Source organism: Lynx canadensis, chromosome E2, assembly GCF_007474595.2.
Source record: "Lynx canadensis isolate LIC74 chromosome E2, mLynCan4.pri.v2, whole genome shotgun sequence".
NCBI lineage: Eukaryota > Metazoa > Chordata > Mammalia > Carnivora > Felidae > Lynx > Lynx canadensis.
In genome coordinates this window covers 49430970-49458512 of record NC_044317.1, presented here as the reverse complement: position 1 = coordinate 49458512, position 27543 = coordinate 49430970, and the positions used below count along the sequence as shown (strand labels likewise).

The 27543-nt window shown below is 44.9% G+C and overlaps 1 protein-coding gene across 1 annotated transcript in view; it reads right to left on the bottom strand.

Moving 5' to 3' along the window:
• Positions 1-27543, bottom strand: part of ZNF45 (zinc finger protein 45) — a 67108-nt gene that overhangs the window by 37690 nt on the left and 1875 nt on the right. The window contains exons 2-7 of the mRNA XM_032591287.1: positions 13832-13985; positions 13667-13739; positions 11627-11677; positions 7234-7360; positions 6042-6137; positions 482-2312 (exon numbers count right to left, since the gene is read on the bottom strand). Of these exons, the coding sequence (XP_032447178.1) occupies positions 482-2312; positions 6042-6137; positions 7234-7360; positions 11627-11641 (2069 nt within the window). The 5' untranslated portion in view covers positions 11642-11677; positions 13667-13739; positions 13832-13985. The remainder of the gene's footprint in view (positions 1-481; positions 2313-6041; positions 6138-7233; positions 7361-11626; positions 11678-13666; positions 13740-13831; positions 13986-27543) is intronic.

Here is a 27543-nt window from a genome sequence, read left to right as displayed (position 1 = left end):
GGGAAATGAGCCCACATGCCTAATTTACGTGTCCTCTAAGCCTTGCAGATTTCCTCTTCTAAGTACATCTCATAGACATTTTGCGAGACGAACCGAAGAAAAAATCTCAACGATGACTCTTCTCCCTACACTGATTGAACGTTACCGAACACCTTCAACGTGTGAGGCACTGAAAGGCTGAATAGATTTGGCAGCCGACGCATCTCTACTCTCCTGGAGCTTATATTCTAGCGGAAGATGGACTCATCCCTCCTAAGCCTCTCCTCTGTGTCACGTCTGCTACGTGTCAACGTTCTAAATGAAGCCCTTACTTAAGTCTCCGCTCTCATGAGGCTTCTCTGCTATGTGGTCGCCCAACCACTGGGACATGTGGAGCTCCGGCTGAAATATGGACTCTCTTTAAACAAATGTTTTGTCTCCTATGACAGGTCTGGTAACGGGATTGTTTCAGCACCCATTTGAGGTATTAAAACATTATCACTTTTCTGGAGCTTCCTTCCTGCGTGAATCCTCCGAGGTGGGAAAGTCTTTGTCACCCTCATCGTCAGCATGCACTCGCTGATGAATTATAAGGCTTGAGCTCCAACTGAACCCCTTCCCGCACTCCTCACACTTGTATGGTTTCTCTCCAGTGTGGACTCTCTGATGGGCTTGAAGGTATGAGCTCCAACTGAAGACCTTCCCGCACTCCTCACACTTGTATGGTTTCTCCCCAGTGTGGACCCTCTGGTGGGCTTGAAGATAGGATCTCTGTCTGAAGCGCTTACCGCACACGTCACACCGGTACGGTTTCTCTCCCGTGTGGACGCCACGATGAGCCAGAAAATTCGAGGCCCGACAGAATCCTTTCCCACACTCCTCACATTGGTACGGCTTCTCTCCAGTGTGGCACCTCTGATGGGCTTGGAGCTGTGAACCCACGCTGAAGCCCTTCCCACACTCCGCACACTGATACGGTTTCTCTCCAGTGTGGACTCTCTGGTGCACTTGAAGACTCGAGAACTGACTGAAGGCCTTACCACACTTCTCACATTTATAGGGTTTCTCTCCCGTGTGGATTCTACAATGAACGTTAAGATCTGAACTCCGGCTGAAGCCCTTCCCACACGTACCACACTTGTACGGTTTTTCTCCAGTGTGGCCTCTTTGATGGGCCAGAAGATTTGAGGCCTGACTGAAGCCTTTCCCACACTCCTCACATTTATAGGGTTTCTCTCCCGTATGGACTCTAAAGTGAATGTTAAAATCCGAGCTACGACTGAAGCCCTTTCCACAGGCATCACACTGATACGGTTTCTCACCAGTGTGGCCTCTCTGATGGTCCAGAAGATTTGAGGCCCGACAGAAGCCCTTCCCACACTCCTCGCATTTGTAAGGTTTCTCTCCAGTGTGGCTGACCTGATGGGCCTGAAGGTGTGAGCCCACACTGAAGCCTTTCCCACACTCTTCACATTTATAGGGTTTCTCTCCTGTGTGGATTCGACAATGGATGTTAAGGTGTGAGCTGTAACTAAAGCCCTTGCCACAGGCCTCGCATTTGTATGGTTTCTCTCCTGTGTGGATTCGCTGGTGAGCCTGCAGTCGTGAACGCCAACTGAAGCCCTTCCCACACTCTTCACATCTATAGGGCTTCTTTCCAACGTGGACTCTCTGGTGGACTTGAAGATACGAGCCCTGACTGAAGCTCTGCCCGCACTCCTCACATTTATAAGGTTTCTCCAACGTGCGGACTATCAGAGGAGCTTGACACTGGGAGCTTCTCCGGACGCTCCTCCCACACTCCTCGTACTTGTGTGGATTCTCTCCAGGGGGGGCTCTCTGCGGATGGCGAAGATGTGACCTCTGTCTGAGACCCTTACGCGATGTATCGTGTTTGTACGATTTCTCCCTGCTGTGGACTCTCTGATGGGCTCCAAGGCTTGAAAGTCGGCGGAAGGTGTTTCCACATTTTTCACATTTATAGGGCTTCTCTCCCACATGGGCTGTCTGGTGAGTCTGAAGATGAGAGTGCTCAATGAAACCATTCTCACACTCTCCCCCCTTATAGGGGTTTCCTCCTATGTGGTCTCTGTGGTGAATTTGAAGACACGAAGTCTGATTAAAGCCTTTACCAAACTCCCCATCTTTATAGAGTGCATCACCCTGTTTTTCCAGCTGAGAGCCAGTTCCTTGAATATTTACCATGGCATCTTGGCTCTGGATTAACTCCTTTGTAACCTGTTGCCAGATTTGCGAGCAGAAAAGCTCTTCATGTGGCAGGTACTTTAATCCAATTTCCCGAAGAGTCTCCGCATCATTTAGATTCCTGTCTCCTAAAAGGATAAAGAGAATTTAGAGATGGGGCACATTAAATGCTTTGGTCAGAGGTACCAAGGTTATAAACTTAAGGCCCACACCCGAAGGCTTAACATGAACCAGGAGAAGGTACCGTTTTTTAAAGATGTTTATTCATTTTTGAGAGAGAGCGGGAACAGGGAAGGGGTGGGAGGAGGACAGAGGATCCCAAGCAGTCTCTGTGCTGAGAGCAGTGAGCCCGATGCGGGGCTCAAACTCATGAACCGTGAGATCATGACCTGAGCCAAAGTGGGACACTTGACCGACTGAGCCACCCAGGCGCCACACTGTAGGGAATAAGTTTAAGAATTCCCTGAGCTTGCACCAATGGGTTAACAAGGTTGAGGTGGAAAGCTGCCACAGGGTGAAAAAGCCAAGCACAGAACAAAGCATAGAGCAGAAAGCCGCTCCCAAAGGATGCAAGTGTCTAAGAACAGGTAGGGGAACAGTTAGAGGCAGAAAGCCGCCACAGCAGGGCAAAAGTGCCCAGGATTTATCATGAAGTAAAACAAAGCATAGAGTGGAAAGCCGCCACCAGGTGGAAGTGCCCAGAGCTAACTGGTGAGAAAAATGCCTTGTTAGCCCTGAGTTAGCATGCTCTATTTGTCTTGGCCCCTAGAAATGTAAGATAAACAGACACGGTGCCTGGTGCCTGCAGTAAACGGCTGTCTGCTCGGCACCAGGACTCTGATTTGTCTTAACCCAACCCCTAACACTTCATACCTCTGAAACTCCCTTTGTCTCACACACGAGTTAACGTTCACTGTTTCACCGTCGCTTTCTGCATGTCCATCACACTTGTAAGCCATCCGATCCTAATAAATACGGAACAAGGACCCTTACTTGGGATGCTTGTCTCCTCCCGGACATTAGCCTCTCTCATATTCAAGTCTGCGTCCGCTCTCTTGCTGGACAAGAGAGAACTCCAGATTCAAAGTCTGTGACACCCTGCCATTTTTATCATCGAAAACCTAGAGGTGGTCCACTAGGCTCCTATTCACTACACCTTAATGAGATATGTAGTATGTAGTATGATTCCAGTTAGAATCATACTAAGTTTTATATGTGAGAAACAGGTTAGAAATTTGGTGATTGCAGATCAAGAAAAACACTTCCCAGGGAATCTTTCCAAAGACGAAGCTGCACCCACCTAAAAGCTTTCTCTTCTTTGCTAAACCAGGTGTCCGATAAATAGTCTCCACGTAATTCTGCCTACTGCATGCACATCTGACCAAATGCTCAAAATGTCCAGCAGGACCCTTACAGACAGACGATCAGAAGATGTGCTGAAGACACATCTGAAAAACCTTTGCTTCAAATTATTTCATTGGACTTTATTCCATGTTAGAAGCCTTGATGTACTGGGTTGGTTGGAAAGACAGGTGTTTGGGAGAACAGACCTTATCACCCAAGTGCCTGAAATTCAGAGTATAAGCAGGAAAATGTCCTTCAGGACGGCAATCGGGGAAGAGGTTTACGGTACTAACATATATTATTCTAAAACCTCATAGCAATAAAGTTCCTATCACCTCGGGGGGGAAAAAGAGTGGAAAATCAGAAGCTCATCTTTTATTTTCATTCATTTAAAAAAATTTTTTTTAATGTTTATTTATTTTTTTGAGAGAGAGAGAGAGAGACACAGCGTGAGCAGAGGAGGGGCAGAGAGAGAGAGACACACACACACACACACACAGAATCTGAAGCAGCCTCCAGGCTCTGGGCTGTCAACACACAACCCGATGCGGGGCTCGAACCCACAAGCCATAAGACCATGACGTGAGCTGAAGTCGGACACTTAACTGACTGAGCCACCAGGTTCCCCTGAGATGCTCATCTTTTAGAACAGAGCAAGAACCTGTGAGAAGGAGCAGGGCATGGCGTGGATTCTCCAAGTCAGGATCAGTCAGGAAGAGCTATGTTCTCCTTGGGACTCTGTTCCGTCAATAAACTATAGGGCTTGCTACCTACTTCTTTTCAGCTCTCTCTTCAAGTAACACCTCATCAGTGAGGCCTCTTTCACCATCCAGCATCCAGCAGGAAATTCTCCCTATCCCCTGACACCCCCAGCAACCTTCTCGGCATTCACCTTACCCTGTGTTGTTTTTACGTGGCACGTATTACATCAGATGCACTATCTATGCCCTTTATCGTTTTGTTTTATGTCTTCTCCCACCTGAAAGCAATATCCACCAGGACGAGCACTTAGATCATTCGTTGCTTTATCAGCACTCCCAGATGGCAGCGTTCCGTAAGTACATGTTGAACACACAAATAAGCCCCGGTCTGACTTCTTTGCGAGAGTCTGAGCTCTGTTACAAAAGTAAAAGAGCTTTTTCAAGGAAGTTACCCATAACAGGAATGGAAGCAGCAACTTTGCTGGGAAGCTGAAAGGCTTCACCAGAGGCAGGGCTAACCTAAGTGAATGTTGCTGATGATAAAATCATGTTGATCATAAAATCATGGCAAGAATCGCTTGAGAGGAAAGAAGGAAAAAAAAAAAAGCACAAGGCATACAAGTGGCCATGGGGCCTATGGATCAACTGCTTGTGAAAAAATTTTTTTCAATGTTTACTTATCTATTTTTGAGAGAGAGAAGGCACAAGCACACACACACGAGGGGGAGGGGCAGAGAGAGAGGGAGAGAGAATCCCAAGCAGGCTCCACACTGTCAGTGCAGAACCCGACATGGGGTTTGAACTCACAAACTGTGAGATCATGACCTGAGCCAACATCAAGAGTCAGATGCTTAACCGACTGAGCCACTGAGGCACCCCCTTCTGAATTTTTGTAATCTCTTCCTATGTGTATAAAACTTTTCCTTCTTCATATAGGAGTCAATATTTAGAGCCTCAGGAATAATAACTCCGAAAGCAGGCTGTCAAACTGATGGATACAGAAACATGTTCCTGTATGGACACCACCACTGTTTTACAAGCTACAGGTTGGACTCAGTGAGTCTGAAATAAATTTAGTGGCTTATGACAAGCATTAGCAGAATAGTAAAATATTAAAAGTGCTTTGTAAGTAAAGGTTTCTCTGGATAAAATGCATGTTAGGGTTTGAGAAGGACTTACGCGAAGTAAGGGAGGGGCCAAGAGGATGACAGAAGGGAGAACAGGTAGAGGGTGACGAGGCCGGGCCACGGGTAGCATAGCAGAGCGACAAAACTGGACAGAACAGACAGGCAAGGGGGAAAGCGACAGGTCACGTCTGCAGAGGGATGGAGGATGAGCAAGGAGCAGACAGGTGGGACATCAGAAGTCACTGTAAGTACTTGGATTCTGCTCTGAATCAGGTAAGAAGCTACCAGAGGTTCAAGCAGAGGCCTGACAAGACCTGACAAACATGCAAAAGAATCACTTCGAGGGGCTCCTGGGGGGCTCTGTCCGCTTGAGCACCTGACTCTTGATTTCAGCTCAGGTCATGATACCAGGGTCGTGGGGTGGAGCCCCGTGTCGGGCTCTGTGTGGAGCATGGAGCCTGCTTAAGGTTCTTTCTCTGTCTGCCTCTCTCCCCTGCTCTCGCTCTCTCTACAATAAAAATAAAAAAGAGTCACTTCCAGTGGAGAACAACTGTAAATGAGCAAAGGAGAGAGGGAGAGTGCTAAAAACTGCTGCAGAAATTCAGAGACAAGGCACTGACCGCGACCCGCTCCAGAGCTGTGGAGGTGACAAGAGACGTGACAGACTGAGCTGCATGGCTCTCACCTGAGGAGCCGTGGCTCTGGGTTGCTGCCTTTATCATCCAAAGCCTTCCTCCCCTCTTGAACTGGGGTACTGCATCTGGTGTGAAGTTTTGGTGCCCTGTGGAAAGGCAAGGACAAACATTTTAAATTAATATAGCAGAGGCCAAAATCACAACACGTGCGTTTTCACCACACCATGTTTAGGACATCAGAATTAGTGTTTTCCAAACTGTTAATTATGATGCATCAGAGGACAACATTTTATTGCAAAAATCCAGGATATGTAGATCTAAGTGTGAAGTACTGGAGTAAAAAAATGTCTGTTTTCTTCAGATTTTTTCCGCCACTGCTCACACAATTTTCAGCAACTGGCTGTAGTTTTTGCTGCTGCAATGTGTAGTTATTGCCAAGGGCTCTGACGTTTTCTACCCTATTGTAGTTCTTTTTTCTTTTTAATTTTTTTAATGTTTACTTATTTTGGAGAGAGAGAGAGAGAGAGAGAGAGAGAGACAGAGTGTGAGCAGGGGAGGGGCAGAAAGAGAGGGAGACACAGAATCTGAAACAGGCTCCAGGCTCTGAGCTGTCAGCACAGAGCCCAACACGGGGCTTGAACCCACAGACTGTGAGATCATGACCTGAGCCAAAGTCTGATGCTTAACTGACTGAGCCACCCAGGTGTCCTACCCTATTGTATTTCATTAAAAATACTGGTATAGGGGAGCCTAGGTGGCTCAGTCAATTAAGCGTCTGACTCTTGGTTTTTGGCTCAGGTCATGATCTCACGGTTCGTGAGTTCAAGCCCCGCATCAGGCTCTGTGTGACAGCCCAGAGCCTGCTTGGGATTCTCTGTCCCCCCACTCTCTTGGCCCCTCCCCCACTCACGCTCTGTCACTCAAAATAAATAAATAAACTTTAAAAATGCTGGTACAATACCCTAAATATGTGTCATGACCCACTAATTGGAAATGACCACAACTTGGAGAAAAGCCAAAAATGTGGATACAGCAGTCAGGCGTCAATTTATGGCTCATGTACAAAACACAAACTTTGTTGGGGGCGAGGGGGGGTGTGGAAGACCAGAAAAATGCCCTCTCTGCGTCTTATGCTGATTAGAACACTGGAAACCAGGTCAAGAGCTCCAAAGCCCCACACATTGGAGGGTAAATAAACCACACAGAGGGGGTGACATTCAGTCACAGAGCACCTGTCCTCACCCAGAGAGAGCAGGTTCCGGAAGTTCTCCAGCATCACGTCTCCATACAGCTTCTTCTGGGCGGGGTCAAGCAGCCCCAGCTCCTCCTCGGTGAAGACCACAGCCACGTCCTTGAACGTCACTGCCTCCTACAACATCAAGCACACATAAGCTCAATCTTGCACCCGATGGCCACTCAGAGGAAGAGCACGGAGAAAACTGGAAAGGGTGGGTACAAAGTGGTTCCAAATTTTCAGAGACCACAGATTTTCACTACTATCTGATTAAACATTTCAAATAATACATACTATCTTACCTGGCCTTCTTTTCTTTTCAAAATAAATACTGAAAAGAACAACCTTTTCCATAAATACTAGCCTCCCGTCTAATTCTTTTCCTAGGGTAAGTTCCAAGGAGTAAAAATTGCAGTGTTGAAGAATATGCCACTTCAAGACTACTATGTACAACGCCAGGTTTTCTTTTCAACTTTCTCCGTATTTTACGCTTCCCCCAAGAGAATATAAATATCCCTGATTCTCCACATCATACGCAACACTGAATATAACCAGTGTTTCTGAGTCCTAAGAAATTTGATCAGCAAAAAGCAACTTGTTCTTTTCGTACTAATTCGGTAATTAACGAGCTATCGTATTTTCATATATTTACTGGCCATCTTTATTTTTTGCTTCAGTACATTGCCAGTTAATGTTCTTTGCTCATAGTCCAACCAGAGTTTTACTTTATGACTGCAAAATTTCTATTAGAGATTTGAAGCTTTTTTTCTTTTTAAACATATTTAAATACTGTCACCCACGTTTTGCTATTGTTCTTGTATAGCTTCGTGCACTGCATGGTTTCTCGACCTTGACACGACACACATTTTGGGCCAGATAATGTTTGTTGTTGGGGCGGGGGCCTGTCTCACGCACCGCGGGATGTTTATCAGCATCCCGGGCTTCTATGCACTGGAAGCCAGAAGCCTCCCTCAAGTGGTGACACCAGAAATGTTTCCAGACACTGCCTGGGAGCAAAGATCACCCACGGTCAAGAATTGCTGATGTATGGTACTGTCTTAACTTTTCTTGTTTTTAAATTTTTAATGTTTATTTATTTTTGAGAGACAGCAAGACAGCATGAGGGCAGGGGAGGGGCAGAGAGAGAGGGAGACACAGAATCCGAAGCAGGTTCCGGGCTGTGAGCTGTCAGCACAGAGTCTGACTCGGGGTTTGAAGTTACAAGTCTTGGGATCATGACCTGAGCCAAAGTTGGACGATTAACCAACTGAGCCACCCAGGCGCCCCCCCGTCTTAACTTTTCATATGAGAATTGTGTGTTCATCACCGGAGCCCTGCACATCCAAGCGTCCTGAATGAGCATCAGAGATCCTAAAGAAGGAGCCTCTGAAGAGTGACCATGTAGAGGCAGTATTATCTGTGCTGTCTTCCATGCATAGGGTAACCAAGTGCACGTAGAAGGACCAAGACCCTGACTGGAGAATTATTTGCCCTTGCCTCCCTCTTTATCCAAACAAAAATCCACGGAGTCTTTTTGGATCAGTTAGACCTTTGCTTTCCTGTGTGAACTTAAACCGTTTTCTGAAATTCTACAATCCTGTGTCTCTGTAATTAAAATGCAGAGGAGACAAAGTACTGCCTCTTAAGGTCAGTCGGAAGCTAAACGCAGTAAGAAAAGCATCTGGAATGTCTCCCTGTGCTACTAGACTTTATAAAATTAAGTACCTTCTAATGGAATACTACTGAGCCATCAAAAAGAATGAAATCTTGCCATTTGCCACGACGCGGATGGAGCCAGAGGGTATTATGCTAGTAAGTAAGTAGCAGAAAGACAAATACCACATGATTTCACTCATATGTGGAATTTAAGAAACAAATGAACATATGGGAGGGGGAAAAAAAGGAAAAAGAGGAAGAAACAAACCATAAAAGACTCTTCATGATAGAGAACACACTGAGAGTTGATGGAGGGAGGTGGGAGGGGGATGGGCTGGATGGGTGATGGGTACAGGAGGACACTTGTTGGGAAAGGCACTGGGTGTGATATGTAAGTGATCAATCACTGAATTCTACTTCTGAAACCAACACTATTCTAACGAAAATTTAAATAAAAAAACTGAATCGGGGCGCCTGGGTGGCGCAGTCGGTTGGGTGTCCGACTTCAGCCAGGTCACGATCTCGCGGTCCGTGAGTTCGAGCCCCGCGTCAGGCTCTGGGCTGATGGCTCAGAGCCTGGAGCCTGTTTCCGATTCTGTGTCTCCCTCTCTCTCTGCCCCTCCCCCGTTCATGCTCTGTCTCTCTCTGTCCCAAAAATAATAAAAACGTTGGAAAAAAAAAAAAAATGTACATGATAGGATTCAGACATGGATGAGAAAGAATCTAGCTTCCTTTTTTTTAAATTTTTTTTAATGTTTATTTATTTTTGAGAAACAGAGAGACAGAGCGTGAGCAGGGTTGTGGTAGAAAGAGAGGGAGACATAGAATCCAAAGCAGGCTCCAGGCTCTGAGCTGTCAGCACAGAGCCCGACTGTCAGCACAGTTCATTGAACTCGTGAACCGCAATATCATGACCTGAGCTGAAGTTGGATGCTTAACTGACTGAGCTACCCAGACGCCCCAAGCATCTAGCTTTCTTATGGGAAAATATGGAAGAATGTTCTCTCTGTGCAAAGCATCAGTTATACCTGGTTGCACTGTCATATCTGAGTATTCTACATACAATATCCCTGAGGATTTTGCCTATCAAAGGTACTTTTTCAATTTACATTCCTAAAAACATTAAGAACAACAAATGGCAAACCCCTCAAAATTCCTTTACTGTTACTACAGTAACAGTTACTGTTACTACAATGTTCTTTTTTAAGTATGCCAAAATCAGAATTCATTATAATTTTACCTTCCTAGTTTTCATTTTTTTAAATTTTTGTTAAATCCCAGTTAGTTAACATACAGTGTAATATTAGTCTCAGGTGTATGATGCAGTGATTCGGCACTTCTGTACAATAGCTGGTGCTCATCATAACAATGTCCTTTGAAATAGTAAAAATTCTGGGGGCGCCTGGGTGGCTCAGTCGGTTGAGCATCCAACTTTGGCTCAGGCCATGATCTGACGGTTCATGAGTTCAAGCCCCACATCAGGCTCACTGCTGTCACTGCTCACTGCTTGGGATCCTGTCTCCCTCTCTCTCTGCCCCTCCCCGACTTGCACTCTCTCTCAAAAATAAATAAAACAATAAAAAAAATAAAATAGTAAAAATTCTTAACTACCTGAATGTCCGTGAATGGGGTAAAAGTTATGAGACATACACACAGACTACATCAATATAAGGGAATACAATGTAGCCATTAAAAATGTAGGAAATAGGGGCACCTGGGTGGCTCAGTCAGTTAAGCGTCCGACTTTGGCTCAGGTCATGATCTCGCAGTTCGTGGGTTTGAGTCCCGCATCAGGCTCTGTGCTGACAGCTCAGAGCCTGGAGCCTGCTTTGGATCCTGTGTCTTCATCTTTGTCTGCCCCTCCCCCACTCGTGCTCTGTCTCTCAAAAATAACTAAATGTAAAAAAAATAAAATAAATGTAGAAAATATATTTGTATTAATTAGAAAAGGCATAATTTGAGAATTTTTATGTAACTATTAAAAATATACAGTTACCAGGGCACTTGGGTGGCTCAGTCGGTTAAGCGGCTGACTTCAGCTCAGGTCATGATGTCGCGGTCCGTGAGTTCGAGCCCCACGTCAGGCTCTGTGCTGACAGCTCAGAGCCTGGAGCCTGTTTCAGATTCTGTGTCTCCCTCTCTCTCTGACCCTCCCCCATTCATGCTCTGTCTCTCTCTGTCTCAAAAATAAATAAATAAATGTTAAAAAAATAATAATTAAAAAATATATATATACAGTTACCAATGCCTATGAGGGAAAGGACATGGGAAAATGAAAACAGCTTTTATAAGGAAAATAGTAGTAAAATTAGGGAGGCTTTTTTCACTGCTATTCACTTTTGTCCTCTATTTTATTCATGAAATTATGAAAGATAAAATAAAATAACAAAAATTAAACTGTGTCAGCGGCTCTTGGGTGGCTCCGTCAGTTAAACATCCAACTTGAGCTCAGATCATGATCTGGCAGTTCGTGAGTTTGAGTCCCACGCTGGGCTCTGCACTGACAACGTGGAGCCTGCTTCGCATCCTGTCTCTCTCTCTCTCTCTCTGCCCCTCCGTGGCTTGCTGTCTCTCAAGAATAAATAACATTAAAAAAAAAAATTAAACCACACCAAAGTAGGAAGTAGTGATCCTCTGGCACAGAAGAGGTTTTGAAAGGCCTATTAATCTATTGTTTTCAAGGATGCAACTAATCATTGAGAAATGAGACAGTAATTTCAAATCTAGAAAGGAAGCCCAACTCACCTTGAACTTGGTCATTTTGTCCTCCTTCTACTTCTAGGGAAGGGCTGAGTCCTGAGAAGGCAAAAAAAGGGAAGAGGAAGGAGAAAACAAAACCATCAGAGTCTGGCCAAGACTGGTGCTAACCCATATGGCTAACATACATCACTACCTAGGTTTCATGCTTTATATGAACTTGCAAAAGCGCCGTTTCCTCAGGGGGCTCGATGAGCAGAGCGTGGGTTGGATTCCAGAGACCACTCACCCCCTCAGCCGAGAGCCTCTGAACAATGGACAACCACCTAAGCACACACGGTGGTCCTAATGTAAGTTCTCCTTGTCACTCTCAGGGTATGAATCTGATCCTAGGGAAGGTGGAAATTGACAGTCAAGTTAAGAGAGCAGTCTCTGGGGCCAAATTTTAGGCTCATGATACTGCTACTTATTAGTTGTGAAATCTTGGACAAATTATTAATATCTCCGTGCCTGAATTCCTTCACCTGCAAAAATGGAGGGATTAATAATGCCTACCTCACAGGACTGTTTTAAGAATTAAACCAGCAGGCACAAAGCACACAGAACCCTTTCAGAGTACCTTATTTCTTAGTAGCTGCAGAAAAGCAGGTAATATTCGCTAATATAAAACCTGTCCCCAAAGCGCCTGGGTGGGTCAGTCGGTTAAGTGTCCGACTGTGGCTCAGGTCATGATCTTGCAGTTTGTGGGATCGAGCCCAGCACTGGGCTCTGTGCTGACAGCTCAGAGCCTGGAGCCTGCTTCAGATTCTGTGTCTCCCTCTCTCTCTGCCCCTCCCCCACTCGCACACTGTCTCTCTCAAAAATAAATAAAAACATTAAAAAAAAAAACACCTGTCCCCATAAATGGTTTCTATCAATGGTGTCTTTAGAGGCTGTTGTTCTGTCCTATGAAAACCGGCTGTAACCTCTGAAATATAGTATTCTCTCTTGGTCGGTCATTCTTTTTTTATTGATTTAATTTTTTTTTTTAATGTTTATTTATTTCTGAGACAGAGAGCATGAGTGGGGGAGGGGCAGAGAGAGAGAGAGAGAGAGAGACACAGACTCCGAAGCAGGCTCCAGGCTCTGAGCTGTCAGCACAGAGCCCGATGTGGGGCTCGAACCCACAAACCACGAGATCATGACCTGAGCCGAAGTCGGATGCTCAACTGACTGAGCCACCCGGACGCCCCATCTTGGTCGGTCATTCTTAACACGATGTCTTTGCAATAATATTTAAGACTATGTGGATGACTTTTTTCCCTGTGTAAAATATACACAACACCAAATTTACCATTTTAAAGTACTGTACAGTTCATTACATGCATTCCTCTTGTTGTGAACCATCACCACCATCCAACTCGAGAATTTTTTCACCATCCTCAACTAAACCTCTGTATCCATCAAACAGCAGCTCCCCATCACCCCTCCCCTCTACCCCTGGTAACCACTATTCTACTTTCTCTCTGTGAATTTGACTACGCAGACAACTGTTTTGTTTTGTTTTTATGGACGACTGGTTTTTGAAAGATATGAGATCTTGTAAAGTTTACTCTGTTTAACAGTAGGGCCTTAAAAAGGACTCCATATCAAGGGGCGTCTGTGCAGCTCAGTCAGTTAAGCGTCCCATTCTTGGTTTCGACTCAGGCCGTGAGCTCACGTTCGCGGGTTTGAGCCCTATGTCGAGCTCTGTGCTGACTGCTCGGAGCCTGCTTGGGGTTCTCTCTCTCTCCTTCTCTCTCTGCCCCTCCCCTGCTCATGTTCTCCCTCTCTGAAAATAAATAAATTAAAATATATACATATATATATATGTATAAACTATCATGAAGACGGAAGACAAATTAATAAAAGCCTATGACCCTGCAAGATTCGTTTAACTACAGTTAGGCAATCAATAGGCCATTCGAACTCACGAGCTACAGTAATCGTAGAAAATGGTTAAAAACAACAAAAATGGCAATGTGTGACATTACATGGGCGCCGAGTACACGTCAGGGACCTGGCAGAGCGCTTGGCATGCGCAGTTTCACTGAGGTGCTACCCACGTACCTGTGAGGAAGCTACTCTTGTACAAGTCGTGTGACTTTGGTCCAATCACCTACACGTCTGAGCCCATCCTCAGCTATTAACAAGGAGATAAAAACAGAATTTCAGTCATAGGAGTATTGTGGGAGAATAAATAAGCGGATCCACGCAATGCCCTTGGCTTTGTACCTGGCATTTTAGGAAGTTCTCAATCAACGATGATGATGAGGACAGTCGCTCCTATTTAACAGACGAGGAAGCTGAGGCTTGGTAAGGTCAAGATGCAGGGGCGGAATCGGAATCCAGCTCTCACCCCAGAACCAGCATTCTAGGTCTTGTCCCTCTGTGGTTTGTAAAGACAAAAACAAGCAGACGGGACTCTAAGGTCTCACAGAAAGGGACACGAGAGCCTGAGAGCTGGGGATGATAGACACAGAAACGGGGAGAGGACTCTGAAGCCACAGGATCTAGTTTAGGGAGAAGAGAACAGAGTCGTGAAGGGCGTAGGCTCTGGAATCAGACGACCAGGAAGGGAACAGTGGCATTCCCAACTTGCTACTACTTTGTGCCTCAAATTCCAATCTATAAATTGGAAACAATAATGATAATGACAACAATAATACTACCAACCTCAGGGGAAGGGTACTCAGCCTACGTGACTATACATCAAACATTTGAAACAGAGTCTGCAGCTAAAACATTCAATACGGGTTACCCATATAGCCGCTTTACATGGAACCGTCAAGGACCCCCCCACCCCCCACCTCAGGGTGGATGCAGCTGAGCACTGTTTGCTGAGCAGTGCATGCGCTAGATTCCAGAGACCACTCCCCTTCCAGGCAAGAGACCCCCCCCCCCTCCCCCGGCAGTGAACGACCCACCCAACCACACTGGTGGCCTGAATACAAGTTCTCCTTGTAGCTCTCAGGGTAGGATTCTGATTCTGGGAGGGTGGAAACTGAAAGTACTCAGGTTATATTGCTGGTTCACTGCTGGACAATTTATTAATTACTATTAGTGACTGTGCCATCTTTAGATACAAGAACGCTAGTATGGAAAAGGGCAGTGGAAAACTTCCTAATCCTGGAAGAAATACCCTTTCGGGATTTGTGATTCACTTGGTTCTGACTGCTTGCCCAACAACTTCTGTTCGTTAAGAGGGCTCCGTGGGGAGATCTTTCCATCACGTATGGGGGGGAGGAACATAATCGGTAAATCAACCTCGTCATTAACACCTACCCAGCTTTACAGCTCAAGCACCTGAAACAGCGCTTGTAACAGAAACTGCTCAGGAGTCACTCAGCAGTCAGTGTAAGTGTCTTGACGAATGAACCTGCCACCAGGCAGACAGGCGGAGGCACACGGAAGACAAGACTCATTGGTCTGAGATTTTTTTGTGAGTTGTAAAATTTTGAGGCTGATCCCAGTTGGGAGGATTTGGAGAGTGGGGGTTTTATTTCTAACTTTTTCCTCCAGCTCTTTCACGATATTTGGAAGACCAAGGTCATCTGTGGAAGGAAAAGAGCCTCTGAATTTTCTTAAACGCCATCTTAGAAGGTGATGTCTGCTCTTCACAGTCAGTGCCTACATGAACTTCTGATACAAAATCCACAGAATGTGTCCATCAAAATATTCAGAACCACCAACCCACTGCCTATATAGTTAAGCATTAGACAGGCTAATTTATAAACTCTTCATTAAATAACTGAGTTTATTAATTCACTGAACACTCAGGGAAACCTCCCTGAAAGGAAGACAATTACCCAGTGCCAACTTGCTCACGGTCTGGTGATCACACACTGCTACAGGGCAGAGTAGGGCACAGGGTCTGGTGCCCCATGGCCCACACAGCAGGTCCTACATAAACAGGGCTTTAGCTGAGCTGTGGGGGACGATGGAGTTCTGTTAGCCAAAAAGAAGCAGAATTGCTAGAAAACCTCATGAGAACATATGTTATGACGGGAGTGACTACAAACAAGAGGCAGCAACAGATAAGCAGGTAAGCAGGATTCAAATTATGGTGATGTGGGGCACCTGGGTGGCTCAGGTGGCTTAGACATCTTTGGCTCAGGTCATGATCTCACGGTTTGTGGGTTCAAGCCCCGTGCTGACAGCTCAGAGCCTGGAGCCTGCTTCGGATTCTGGGTCTCCCTCGCTCACTGCCCCTCCCCTGCTCACACTCTGCTTCTGTCTCTCAAAAGTAAACATAAAAACAAACTATGGTGAGGTGCCAGTTTTATCTGCATTTCAGCAGGAAAGCTGCAAAGGCCTTGAGGAAGGGAGGGTAAAAAGATTCCTTCTGTGTTGGAAACAGATTACTCTTTCAGCAGAGAGACTCGAGGGGGAAGTGGCTGGGGCCAGAGAGCACTGTTAGGAGAGCCACGTCAAGAACCACCTCCTTCTTGGAGAGGGGGAGATGGGGGCGGAGCAGGAGGACCCTAAGCTCGCCTCCTCCCACGAACACAACTAGGTAACTACGAAACCATCCTAAATGCCCCAGAAATCAACCTGAACAATGGTAGCACAAATTCCACTAAGGGTGGAGGAGAAGCCCGGCTGAAGATGTTAGGAAGTGTGGAGATGCAGTTTTGGAGAGAAACAGATGATGGCCTCAGTGGTGAAGGGGGAGCCACAGTTGCACAGAAGGCGAGGGACAGACTGGCACGCAGGGGAGCGCACAGGGACAATGAATCCCCAGAGCCGTGGGCTTGGAAAGAAAGAGAAGCTGAATTTTGTGAGTTCTTGCAACCAGCGAGGCTGAAAGCCTGGTGGGGTTTTTTTGTTTTGTTTCGTTTCAGTGCTTATTTGCTTTTGATACAGAGAAACACACACACAGAGATGGTGAGTAAGCATGGGAGGGGCAGAGAGAGGGAGACACAGAATCCGAAGCAGGCTGCAGGCTCTGAGCTGTCAGCACAGAGCCCCACGGGGGCCCGGACCCATGAACCACAAGATCACGGCCTGAGCCAAAGTCGGACGCCTAACTGACTGAACCACCCAGGCGCCCTGAAAGCCTGGAGTATTAAAGGTCAGCAGGCTTGGCTCGGGGACAGCCGGGAGACACCGGGACTGCTCTCGGAGAGAAGGCAGCACAGAACCAGACCACAGACACCCAACGTGGCAACAGCAATCTGAAGCGCGCCTGGGGCACACACAGTGGGGAGGTTATTAGCTCATCTCGGAGTGTGTTCCAGAGAGGCAGCATTCACGGAGAGGCCCTCCCGGAACAAAGAAGCTGGCAGGTGCCATTTTCACCCCCCGCCCCTTAGCGTAAACACAGAGCCACCTGCAGGAACCAGGGCAGCACCGACACTCTTTAAATTTAAGCTCTTGTTTAAACCAAGCAGAGGGCACACAGCACACACTGGAGACACTCTGGAAGCACCAGGCCCTGGGAAAACAGAGGACACTACGTTGCAGGAACTGGAGGACCTCTTCTTCGTGAGCCCATAACCATCAACTACAGGAGATGTAGCTGACTCTCCTAACACCGAGAAACAGGCGCAGAGACCCAGACAAAATGAGAACACGGAGGAATCTGTTCCAAACGAAAGACCAGAACAAGCCCGTAGCCAGAGATAATAGTGACACAGGTTCAAGTAACATGCCTAATGGAGAATTTACAGGAATGATCATAAAGATACTCATTGGACTTGAGAAAAGAGTGAAAGACTTCAGTAAGACCATTATCACAGAGATAAAGAATAACATAGAGATTAAGGGCTCAATGAATGAAACGAGAAACACGCTTGATGGAATGAAAAGCAGGCTGGAAGAAGCAGAGGAACGAATTAATGACCTAAAAGAGTAATGGAAAGCAATCAAGCTGAACAAAAGAGAGAAAAAAGAATCACGCAAAACGAGAACACACTCAGGGAACTCTACAACTCCATCAAACATTAGCAACATTTGCATTATAGGCGTCCCAGAATTAGAGAAAAGGGGGCAGAAAATTTATTTGAAGAGATAACAGCTGAAAACTTCCCTAATCTGGGGAAGGAAACAGATATCCAGAACCAGGAGGCACAGAGAATGCCCAACAAAATCAACAAGAGCAGATCCATACCAAGACATGTTGTAACTAAAATGGCAAAACATACAAAATTAAAAAAAAAAATTTTAAGCAGCAGGACAAAAGAAGACCTTTATGAACAAGGGAAGCCCCATAAGGCTATCAAGGGATTTTCAGCAGAAATTTTCCAAGCCCGGGGCACCTGAGTGGCTCAGTTGGTTAAGCATCTGACTCTCGATCTCAGCTCAGGTCATGATCTCACAGTTTGTGGGTCAAAGCCCCGTGTCGGGCTCTGCACTGACCTCATGGACTCTGCTTCGGATTCTGTCTGTCTCTCTCTTTCTCTCTCTCAAAATAAATAAACTTTAAAAAAAGAAAAGAGGGGCACCTGGGTGGCTCAGCCGGTTGAGCATCCGACTTCGGCTCAGGTCATGATCTCACGGTCTGTGAGTTTGAGCCCCGAGTCGGGCTCTGTGCTGGCGGCTCGGAGCCTGGAGCCTGCTTCGGATTCTGTGTCTCCCTCCCTCTCTGCCCCTCCCCCATTCATGCTCTGTGTCTCTCTGTCTCAAAAATAAATAAACGTTAAAAGTTTAAAAAAGAAAAGAAAAGAAAAAAAAGGAAAGGAAAGGAAAGGAAAGGAAAGGAAAGGAAAGGAAAGGAAAGGAAAGAAAAGAAAAGAAAAGAAAAGAAAAGAAAAGAAAAGAAAAGAAAAGAAAAGAAAAGAAAAAAGAAACTTTCCAAGCCAGAAGGGAGTGGCGTTATATATTCAACGTGCTGACTGGAGAAAACCTACAGCCAAGAATATTCTATCTAGCAAGGTTGTCATTCAGAACAGAAGGAGAGGGACACCTAGGTGGCTCAGTCGGTTGAGTGTCCAACTCTGGATTTTGGTTCAGGTCATGATCTCAGGGTCGTGGAGCCCACCGCAGGGGACTGAACCTGCTTAAGATTCTCTCTCTCCCTCTCTTTCTGTCCCTCCCCCATCCACATACTCTCTCTCTCTAAAAAAAAAAAAAAAAAAAAAAAAAAAGACAGGAGGAGATAAGGAGGTTTCCAGACAAACACTAAAGAAGTTCATGAGCACTAAACCAGCCCTGCAAGAAACATTAAAGGGGACTCTCTGAGTGGAAAGGGAATACCAAAAGTGACAGGAAGAAGGTAGGAACACAAAAGCAGTAAAAATTGACTACTTCTGTAAAATAAAGGTAAAAAAAGGAGCTCACAAAAGAAAAGGATGTAAAACATGACACCATAGACCTAAAACGTGGGGAGGAGAGGAGAAAAGAATGGGTTCAAACATAAAAGGCCATCGACTTAATACAGACTGCTATATGCAAAAGAGATTATATACAAACCTAATGGTAACCACAAATGAAAAACTACTAATAAATATGCAAAGAATAAAGACAGAGCCATCCAAATATAGCACTAAAGAAAATGACCAAACCACAAAAGGGAGAAAGACAAGAAAGGAAGAGAAGAGAAGACAAGAGAAAACCTTAAGAAACAATGACAAAACAGGTAATAAAATGGCAATAAATATATATTTACTCTGAATGTAAATGGACTAAATGCTCCAATCAAAAGACACAGGGTGACAGAATGCTTAAAAAAATAAGACCCATTTATATGCTGCTTACAGGAGACCGACATCTAAACACTGAAAGTGAAGGGACACCTGCAGACTGAAAGTGAGGGGATGGTGGAGCCCCTGGGTGGCTCAGTTGGTTAAATGTCTGACTATCTCAGCTCAGGTCCTGATCTCAGGGTCACGAGTTCAAGTCCTGTGTTGGACTCCATGCTGGGCATGAAGCTTACTTAAAAAATAAAAATAATTAATTAATTAATGTTTCAAAAAGTGAGGGGATGGAGAAACATTTATCATGCAAATGGATGTCAAAAGAAAACTGGAATTGCAATACCCTAAATACAAAATGGCTTTTAAAACAAAGACTGTAACAAGAGACAAAGAAGGATACTGTATAATAATAAAGGGGATAATCCAACAAGAAAATATAATAATTGTAAATATTTATGCACCCAATATGAAAGTACCTAAATACCTAAAACAGTTATGAGCAAACATAAAGGCACTAATCCATAATAATACAATAATACTAGGGGACTTTAACACCCTACTTACATCAATGAATAGATCATCCCAACAGAAAATCAACAAGGAAACAATAGCATTGAATGACACTGGAACAGATGGATTTAACAGATATATTCAAAACATTCTATCCTAAAACAGCAGAATACACATTCTTTTCAAGTTCACGTGGGACATTCTCCAGAAGAGATCAGATTTAAGGCCACAAAACAAACCTTAATAAATTCAGTAAGTCATACCATGCATCTTTCTGACCACAACTCTATGAAACCAGAAGTCAACCACAAGGAAAAACCTGGAAAGACCACAAATACATGGGAGGTTAAATAACATGCTACTGAACAATGAACGGGTCAAACAGGAAATAAAAGAAGAAATCCAAAAGTACATGCAAACAAATGAAAATGGAAACACAACTATTCAGAACCTTTGGGATGCAGCAAAAGCAGTTCAAGAGGAAGTTTAAAAGTCTTTTTTTTTTTTTAATTTTTTTTTAATGTTTACTTATTTCTGAGAGAGAGAGAGACAGAGCGTGAGCAGGGGAGGGGCAGAGAGAGAGGAAGACATAGAATCCCAACCAGGCTCCAGGCTGAGCTTTCAGCACAGAGCCCGACATGGGGCTTGCACCCATGAACCCTGAGATCATGACGTAAGCTGAAGTCGGACACTAAACCCACTGAGCCACTCAGCGCCCCCAAGAGGGAAGTTTAAAGAAATACAGGCCTACCTCAAGAGGCAAGAAAAATCTCTGGGGCACCTGGGTGGCTCAGTCGGTTGGGCTTCCGACTTCAGCTCAGGTCATGATGTCACGGTCCGTGAGTTCGAGCCCTGAATCAGGCTTTGTGCTCTCAGTTCAGAGCCTGGAGCTTGCTTCAGATTCTGTCTCCCTCTCTCTCTACCCCTCCCCACTCACTCTCTGTCTCTATCAAAAAATGCATAAATGGTAAAAAAAATATATTTTATTTTTTTAAAAAAAGAAGCAAGAAAAATCTCAAACAACTTAGATTTACATCTAACGGAGCTAGAAACAGAACAACAAATAAAACCTAAAACCAGCAGAAGAAAGGAAATATTAAAGATCAGAGTAGAACTAAATGGTGGAAAAAGAAAACAACTGATCAATAAAACCAGTAGCTGGTTCTTTGGAAAAAAAAATCAGTAAAATTGATAAATGTCTAGCAGCCTTATAAAGAAAAAAGTGGGGGAAAGGACTCAAATAAAATCACAGATGACACAGGAGAAATAGCCAAAACCACAGAAATATGAACAATTATATGAGAATATTATGAAAAACTATATGCCAACAAATTGAACAACCCAGAAGAAATAGACAAACTCCTAGAAACATATCACCTACCAAAACTGAAACAGGAAGAAACAGAACATTTGAACAAACCTATCACCAGCAAAGAAATTGAATCAGTAACCAACTCTCAAAAAATAAAAGTTCAGGACTAGAAGGCTTCACAGGTGAATTCTACTCAACATTTATTTTTTTTTCATGTTTATTTTTGGGAGAGAGTGTGGGAGGGGCAGAGAGAGAAGGAAAGAAATAATCTTATGCAGGCTCCATGCCATCAGCAGAGCCTGACACAGGGCTTGAACCCACAAACCGTGAGGTCAAGACCTGAGCTGAAACCGAGAGTCAAATGCCTAACCAACTGAGCCACTCAGGCACCCTGAATTCTACTAAACATCTAAAGAAGAGTTAATACTTCTTCTCAAACTACTCCAAAAACAAAAACAAAAACAAAAACAAAAACCGAAAAGGAAGGAAAACTTCCAAATTTATTCTATTAGGACAGCATTACCCCAATACCAAAACCAGACAAAGACATCACAAAAAAAGAGAGAACTACAGGCCAATCTCTCTGATGAACACAGATGCAAAAAATCCTCGGCATATATCAGCAAACCAAATCCAACAATACATTTAAAAAGTCATTCACCACGATCAAGTGGGATTTATTCCTGTTACATGGGTGGTTCGATATTTGAAAAAAATCAATCAATAAAAACCATATGATCATTTTAAAAGAGAGAGAAGAAGAGATGAAAGGAGGGGCCATTACAGAATAAGTTTCTGTCACGGAGCTTCTCCCACATTTGAGCAGAGACTTGAATCATGAGAGAGAGAGAGCCATGTGGCTATCTGGTATCTGAAGGATACGGAATTCAGCCAGAGAGAAACAAAATTGTTTTTATTAAAAAGCCACAAGTCTGTTCTCTCTACCAGTGCCTCTCAGATTATTTATTTATTTATTTATTTATTTATTTATTTATTTATTTATTTATTTATTTCCTCTCAGATTTTAATGTTCCATGAATCACCTGGGGGACTCTGGGAAGGCACAGGTACTTGTGTCTCACCCCAGAAATTCTAAATCAGGAGATCACGGATTTGGACTGAGAATCTACATTTTTAGCAATATCCCAGGTGATGCTGATGCCATTGGTTTCTGGGTCACTATTTGAGTAGTATCAGTCAAAAACCGCCTTCCAGGGGTGCCTGGGTGACTCAGTCAGTTAAGCGTCCGGCTTTGGCTCAGGTCATAATCTCACGGTTCGGTTCGTGAGTTTGACCCTGCGTGGAGCTCTGGGCTGACAGCTCAGAGCCTGGAGCCTGCTGTGGATTCTGTGTGTCCCTCTCTCTCTGCCTCCCCCCGACCTTGCACTCTGTGTCTCTCTCTCAAAAATAAATAAAACATTAAAAAAAAAAAAAACAACCAAACCTCCAGATATTTTCCATCAGATTCAGGACTCGAGGTTTTCACCTCCACCTTTTCTACTAACTACAACAGACTGCCCTGTTGCCTAAGAGCAAAAAAGTTAAAGAAAGTAAACACAAGTTGCAAACTTCTCTTTCTCTAGGGTTCTAACAACAGGATTAGAATCAAGGTTTGTTAAGATCAGAAAGCACTCCAAGAGCAACTCTAAGCACCTAATTTTACCCACAAGGAAACCCCACACCATTCATAAAAATACTCCCAGTAATAGTTCCAGCAACTGACACAGCAACTGACCTACTACCTACCAAGGCGCTACTTACATGAATGCTTTACATGCACTACGTCATTTGATCTTCACAAATCTAGAAACGGAGACAATGATTATCCCCATTTCACAGATAAAGAACATGGAGCACAAAGAAGTAGCTTGGCTCATGATTAACCAGTGCCCTACGGAAGGGTCAAGATTTTCACCCAGAGCCTCATCTACTACTAAGACCTTGGTTCTCAACTCAGACAGCATAGTAGACTCAGAAGGAACTTTAAAACAAACAAACAAAAAGGTTCAGGCCTCAGCCACAACTAATCAAATCAGGTCTGGCATGGGCGGCTGACAAGTGCATTTCTACACCCCTCCCATTGTCTCAGGCCACAGTTTCATTGGCCAGTCAGGACACTGAACCAAGCACTAAAGAACCCAGGCAACAGGTCGCCTAGGCCCAGGCCCTTGTCCTATTTGTGTAGTGGTTCTCAAACTCCAGTGTGCAACTGAATTGTAGGGCCTGAAATTCCATGTGCTGCCTGGACATCTTTGAGCTTCCTGGGGCCCAAAGGCCTAGCCAGGAGTTCCTCTGCTGTCTCCAGATACGGCCCTGACCCTGGGGGGAGAGGCTCCCACCCCAGCTACTCCTCCTATGTATCAACCAGGGTTTTAGGTTCTATACTGGCTATTGACATCTGGTATTCCTAACCTCTGCATAAGTCTGCTGAATCACAAGGCCAGCCTGTCAACCAAAGCCAGCTTCCCGAGGGCACGCAGGAGTCATATAATTCCCCCAACCACTGAGCCCAGCCTATTTTCACTAGTACCCCAGGTGGGTGTCTCCACCGAGTTACTTCCTGTCACGATCGTCATAAAGGCAGAGCCCAGGCCCTCTCTGCTTCCCGACCCTGCGTGTGACAGGCTTCATGTGGTCCTGTGTGGCAGGCTGTGTCTCTCGTTTCTGGCAGAACTGAATTAAAAACCTTCTTTCTCAATGGCATCAACCTCTCCATGTTGTCACTCAATCACCTTTATAACTTAAGACCTGACACAATTCCCCCTACTAACCGGACCAGCTGCACACTACTCAGTCATCAACCTAACAGGTCTCACCTCCCTGCCAGACAGGCTGGCCACATCTTCCTGCAGGAGCCCAGGGTCACCGTACCTCGTCACTACAAAACCCACCTCCCTGGCCCCTGCTGGTTCGCTCTGTTCCTGAGTGCCGGACCCTGGATGGCCCTGTAGGACACGCAGTGTCCTCCCCACAAGGCTGCGGGTAAGCTGCTGCCCATCTCGCCTCCCCGGTGTCACGTGTCACCCATTCAGCATCTCACCCTACACAGGACAAGGACTCTCCTTCCTACACAGCGTGAACAGGGAGTGAGCAGGACAGCATCGAGTTCCCTAACGTGATTTTGCTATGACCAAGGTTTGAGAACCACTGTATTATTCTATTCTGCCTCTCATGGAGTTCTCTGTACTGCCCAAGGGCACCCAGAAAGTCAAGGGCAGGGTGAGACCTGGCACCCAGGCCTCCTGCTTTCCCAAATCCCTGCTTCTCTCTGTTGTAAGACTCCCCTGCAGGCAGATCCCCAGAGTGAAAATGGAGGTTCTGTTGAAATCAGCGCCGCCCAATAGAAACGTAATCCGAGCTCTGTGTGTAATTTATTTTTAAAATATTTATTTATTTATTTTTGAGAGAGAGAAAGAGAGAGAGAAGAGAGAGAGAGAGAACAGGGGAGAGGCAGAGAGAGAGGGAGGCAGAATCCCAAGCATGCTGCACACTGTCAGCGCAGAGCCCGATGCAGGGCCTGAACTCACAAACTGTGGGATCATGACTCTTCAAATCAAGAGTCAGAAGCTTAACCGACTGAGCCACCCGGGTGCCCCCACGTGTAATTCAAATGTTTCTAGTAGCCATGTTAAAAAAATGTAAGAAGCAGATGGGCTTTATTTATTTACTTTTAATTTTTTTTTAATGTTTATTGATTTCTGAGACAGAGAGACAGAGCATGAGTGGGGGAGGGGCAGAGAGAGAAGGAGACACAGAATTCGAAGCAGGCTCCAGACTCCGAGCTTTCAGCACAGAGTCCAACGTGGGGCTCGAACTCACAAACCGCGAGATCGTGACCAAGTCGGAGGCTCAACCGACTGAGCCACCCAGGTGCTCCCAAATGGGCTTAATTTAAACAATATGTTTTATTTAACCCAATATACCCAAAATATTACCACTTGAATCTGCAATTGCTATAAAAATTCCTGAGCCATTTTATGGTTTATACTTACAGCACATCTCAGCACCAGACATATTTCGAGTGCTCAACTGTCACATGTGCCTGACGGCTGCCATATTGGATACTGCAGACTTGAACCTTTTTAAAGCAACAGAGACCACATAACCATCTCCCAGGGACTCTCTAGGTTCAAAAGACAGCAGATTCGTGTCAGTTGCAAGTTTAACCAATGGTTATTACAGAAACTAACCATTTCTGTTCAGCTGAATGACAGAACCGAAGTAGTGAAAGCAGAAGGTGCATGAAAAAAACGAATACCTTAAAATCTCCTTTTGCCCTTTCAATAACTGGCTGCATTTTCCATGTTGTAAAGTCATCTATAATGGTAAGATAACTTCAGTCTGTAACACATGGAGGATTTACAACATGCCAAGCACTATTTCAAGCACTTTACATAGCATAGCTCTTTTAAATCTTTAATTAAAATAATTAAAAAAAATTTTTTTAATGTCTATTTATTTTTGAGAGAGAGAGACAGAGTGTGAGCCTAGAAGGGGCAGAGAGAGAGGGAGACACAGAATCTGAAGCTGGCCCCAGGCTCCGAGCTGTCAGCACAGAGCCCGACACGGGGCTCGAACCCACGAACCATGAGATCATGACCAGAGCCGAAGTGCGGCGCTCAATCAACTGAGCCACCCAGGCGCCCCTAAGATAATTTTTTAATGTTTATTTAGAGGGAGAGAGAAAGCATTAGCAGGGGAGGGGCACGGAAAGTGGGAGACAGAGAATCTGAAGCAGGCTCCGCACCAGCAGCGCAAAGCCTGATGTGGGGCTCAAACTGATCAACCGTGAGATCGTGACCTGAGCCGAAGTCAGATGCTCAGCTGACTGAACCACCCAGGTGCCCCCCCTTTTTTTTTGAATTTGAGAGAGAAAGAGCATGAGAGAGAACAAGCAGGGGAAAGGGGGAGAGGGGGAGAGAAAGAGAATCTCAAGCAGGCTTCATACTCAGCGTGGAGCCCAACACGGGGCTCGATTCCACAACCCTGGAATCATGATCTGAGCTGAAATCGAGAGTCTGACACCCAACCAACTGAGCCACCCAGGGACCCCACATAGATGGCTCTTTTAATTTTCACAAAAGCCTTAGGAGGGAGGTACTGCTATCCCTACTGGACCGGTTAGAAAAGTGAGGCACGCAGAAGTTAAATAATGTGCCCAAGGTTATCCAGTCACAGAGTGCTTGAGCTGGGTTTCAAACCTAGCTGCTGAAGTTTGACCCTGGTTCTGCTTCCCGCCAACTGTGCCACCAGGTCATTTATTCAATTGTCTCTGCCTGTCTATTCACCATTAAAATGCGAATAATAATGATGGCATTGTAGTGAAAAATAAGTGAGTTAACACGTGTAAAGCATTAGAAATTCTCCAAGTCATGAGAGCTGCCCAACAAATGTTAGCTATTCTAATCGCCCCCAATGATCTCCACGCAACAAACAAAAACCGAAACATTAACACCGATTTGTTTCTAAGGACATCTGTTTTAGATCATGACATATTATGCACAATTGTACATCAACTTCTGCACTGATGTATTCTATAGCCCACCCCAAGTGAGATAAAAGACAACGAATGTGGATAGAGATTATCTTTCTTTTTTTTTTTTTTAACGTTTATTTATTTTTGAGAACATTAGAGAGCATGAGTGGGGGAGGGGCACAGAGCGAGAGGGAGACAGAATCCGAAGCTGACAGCGTGGAGCCCCATGCAGGGCTTGAACTCATGACCTGTGAGATCATGACCTGAGCCAAAGTCGGACGCTTAACTGACTGAGTCACCCAACTGCCCAGATTATCTTTCTATTTTGTCCTGTAATCCCAGGCTGCGGCTCCCTTTTGGAATGCTATGTGAATCACACTCACTGAATAACTCTTCTCTGATCACCTCATGCTAGGCACTCTGAATAAAGTATGATGAGGTCCAGGAAACAGTGGTCCCTACAGCCAACAGGAGACAGAAAATAAATCAAGAGTTATATATTTTAAAATAAATAAATAAAATAAAATACTCAAGGAGAGGGGCGCCTGGGTGGCTCAGCTCATGATCTCTTGTGGTTTGTGAGTTTGGGCCCCACATCAGGCTCTGTGCTGACAGCTCAGAGCCTGGAGCCTGCTTCTGACTCTGTCTCCCCCTCCCTCTCTGCCCCTCCCCTGCTCCTGCTCTGTCTCTGTCTCTCAAAAATAAACATTAAAAAAAATTTTTTAAATACTCTAGAAGAACAAAATGTGTACATGAGAAGCAGAGAAGCAACAAAATTAGCAAGGACTGAATCAGGGGGATGGTTACATAGCAGTTCATTACATTACACTTTGGGTATGTTTGGAAATTTTCATAGTAAAGACTTAAGGTAGTAACTATGAATAGTGTGATAACAATTTCATAAAATAAATACACAACTAAAAACTACTAAACAGAAGTGCATTAAAATGTTAAACACTGTCTATTTTGTAGTACTATGAGGTGTTTTTTTTGAGTTCTTCTTAATGCTTTA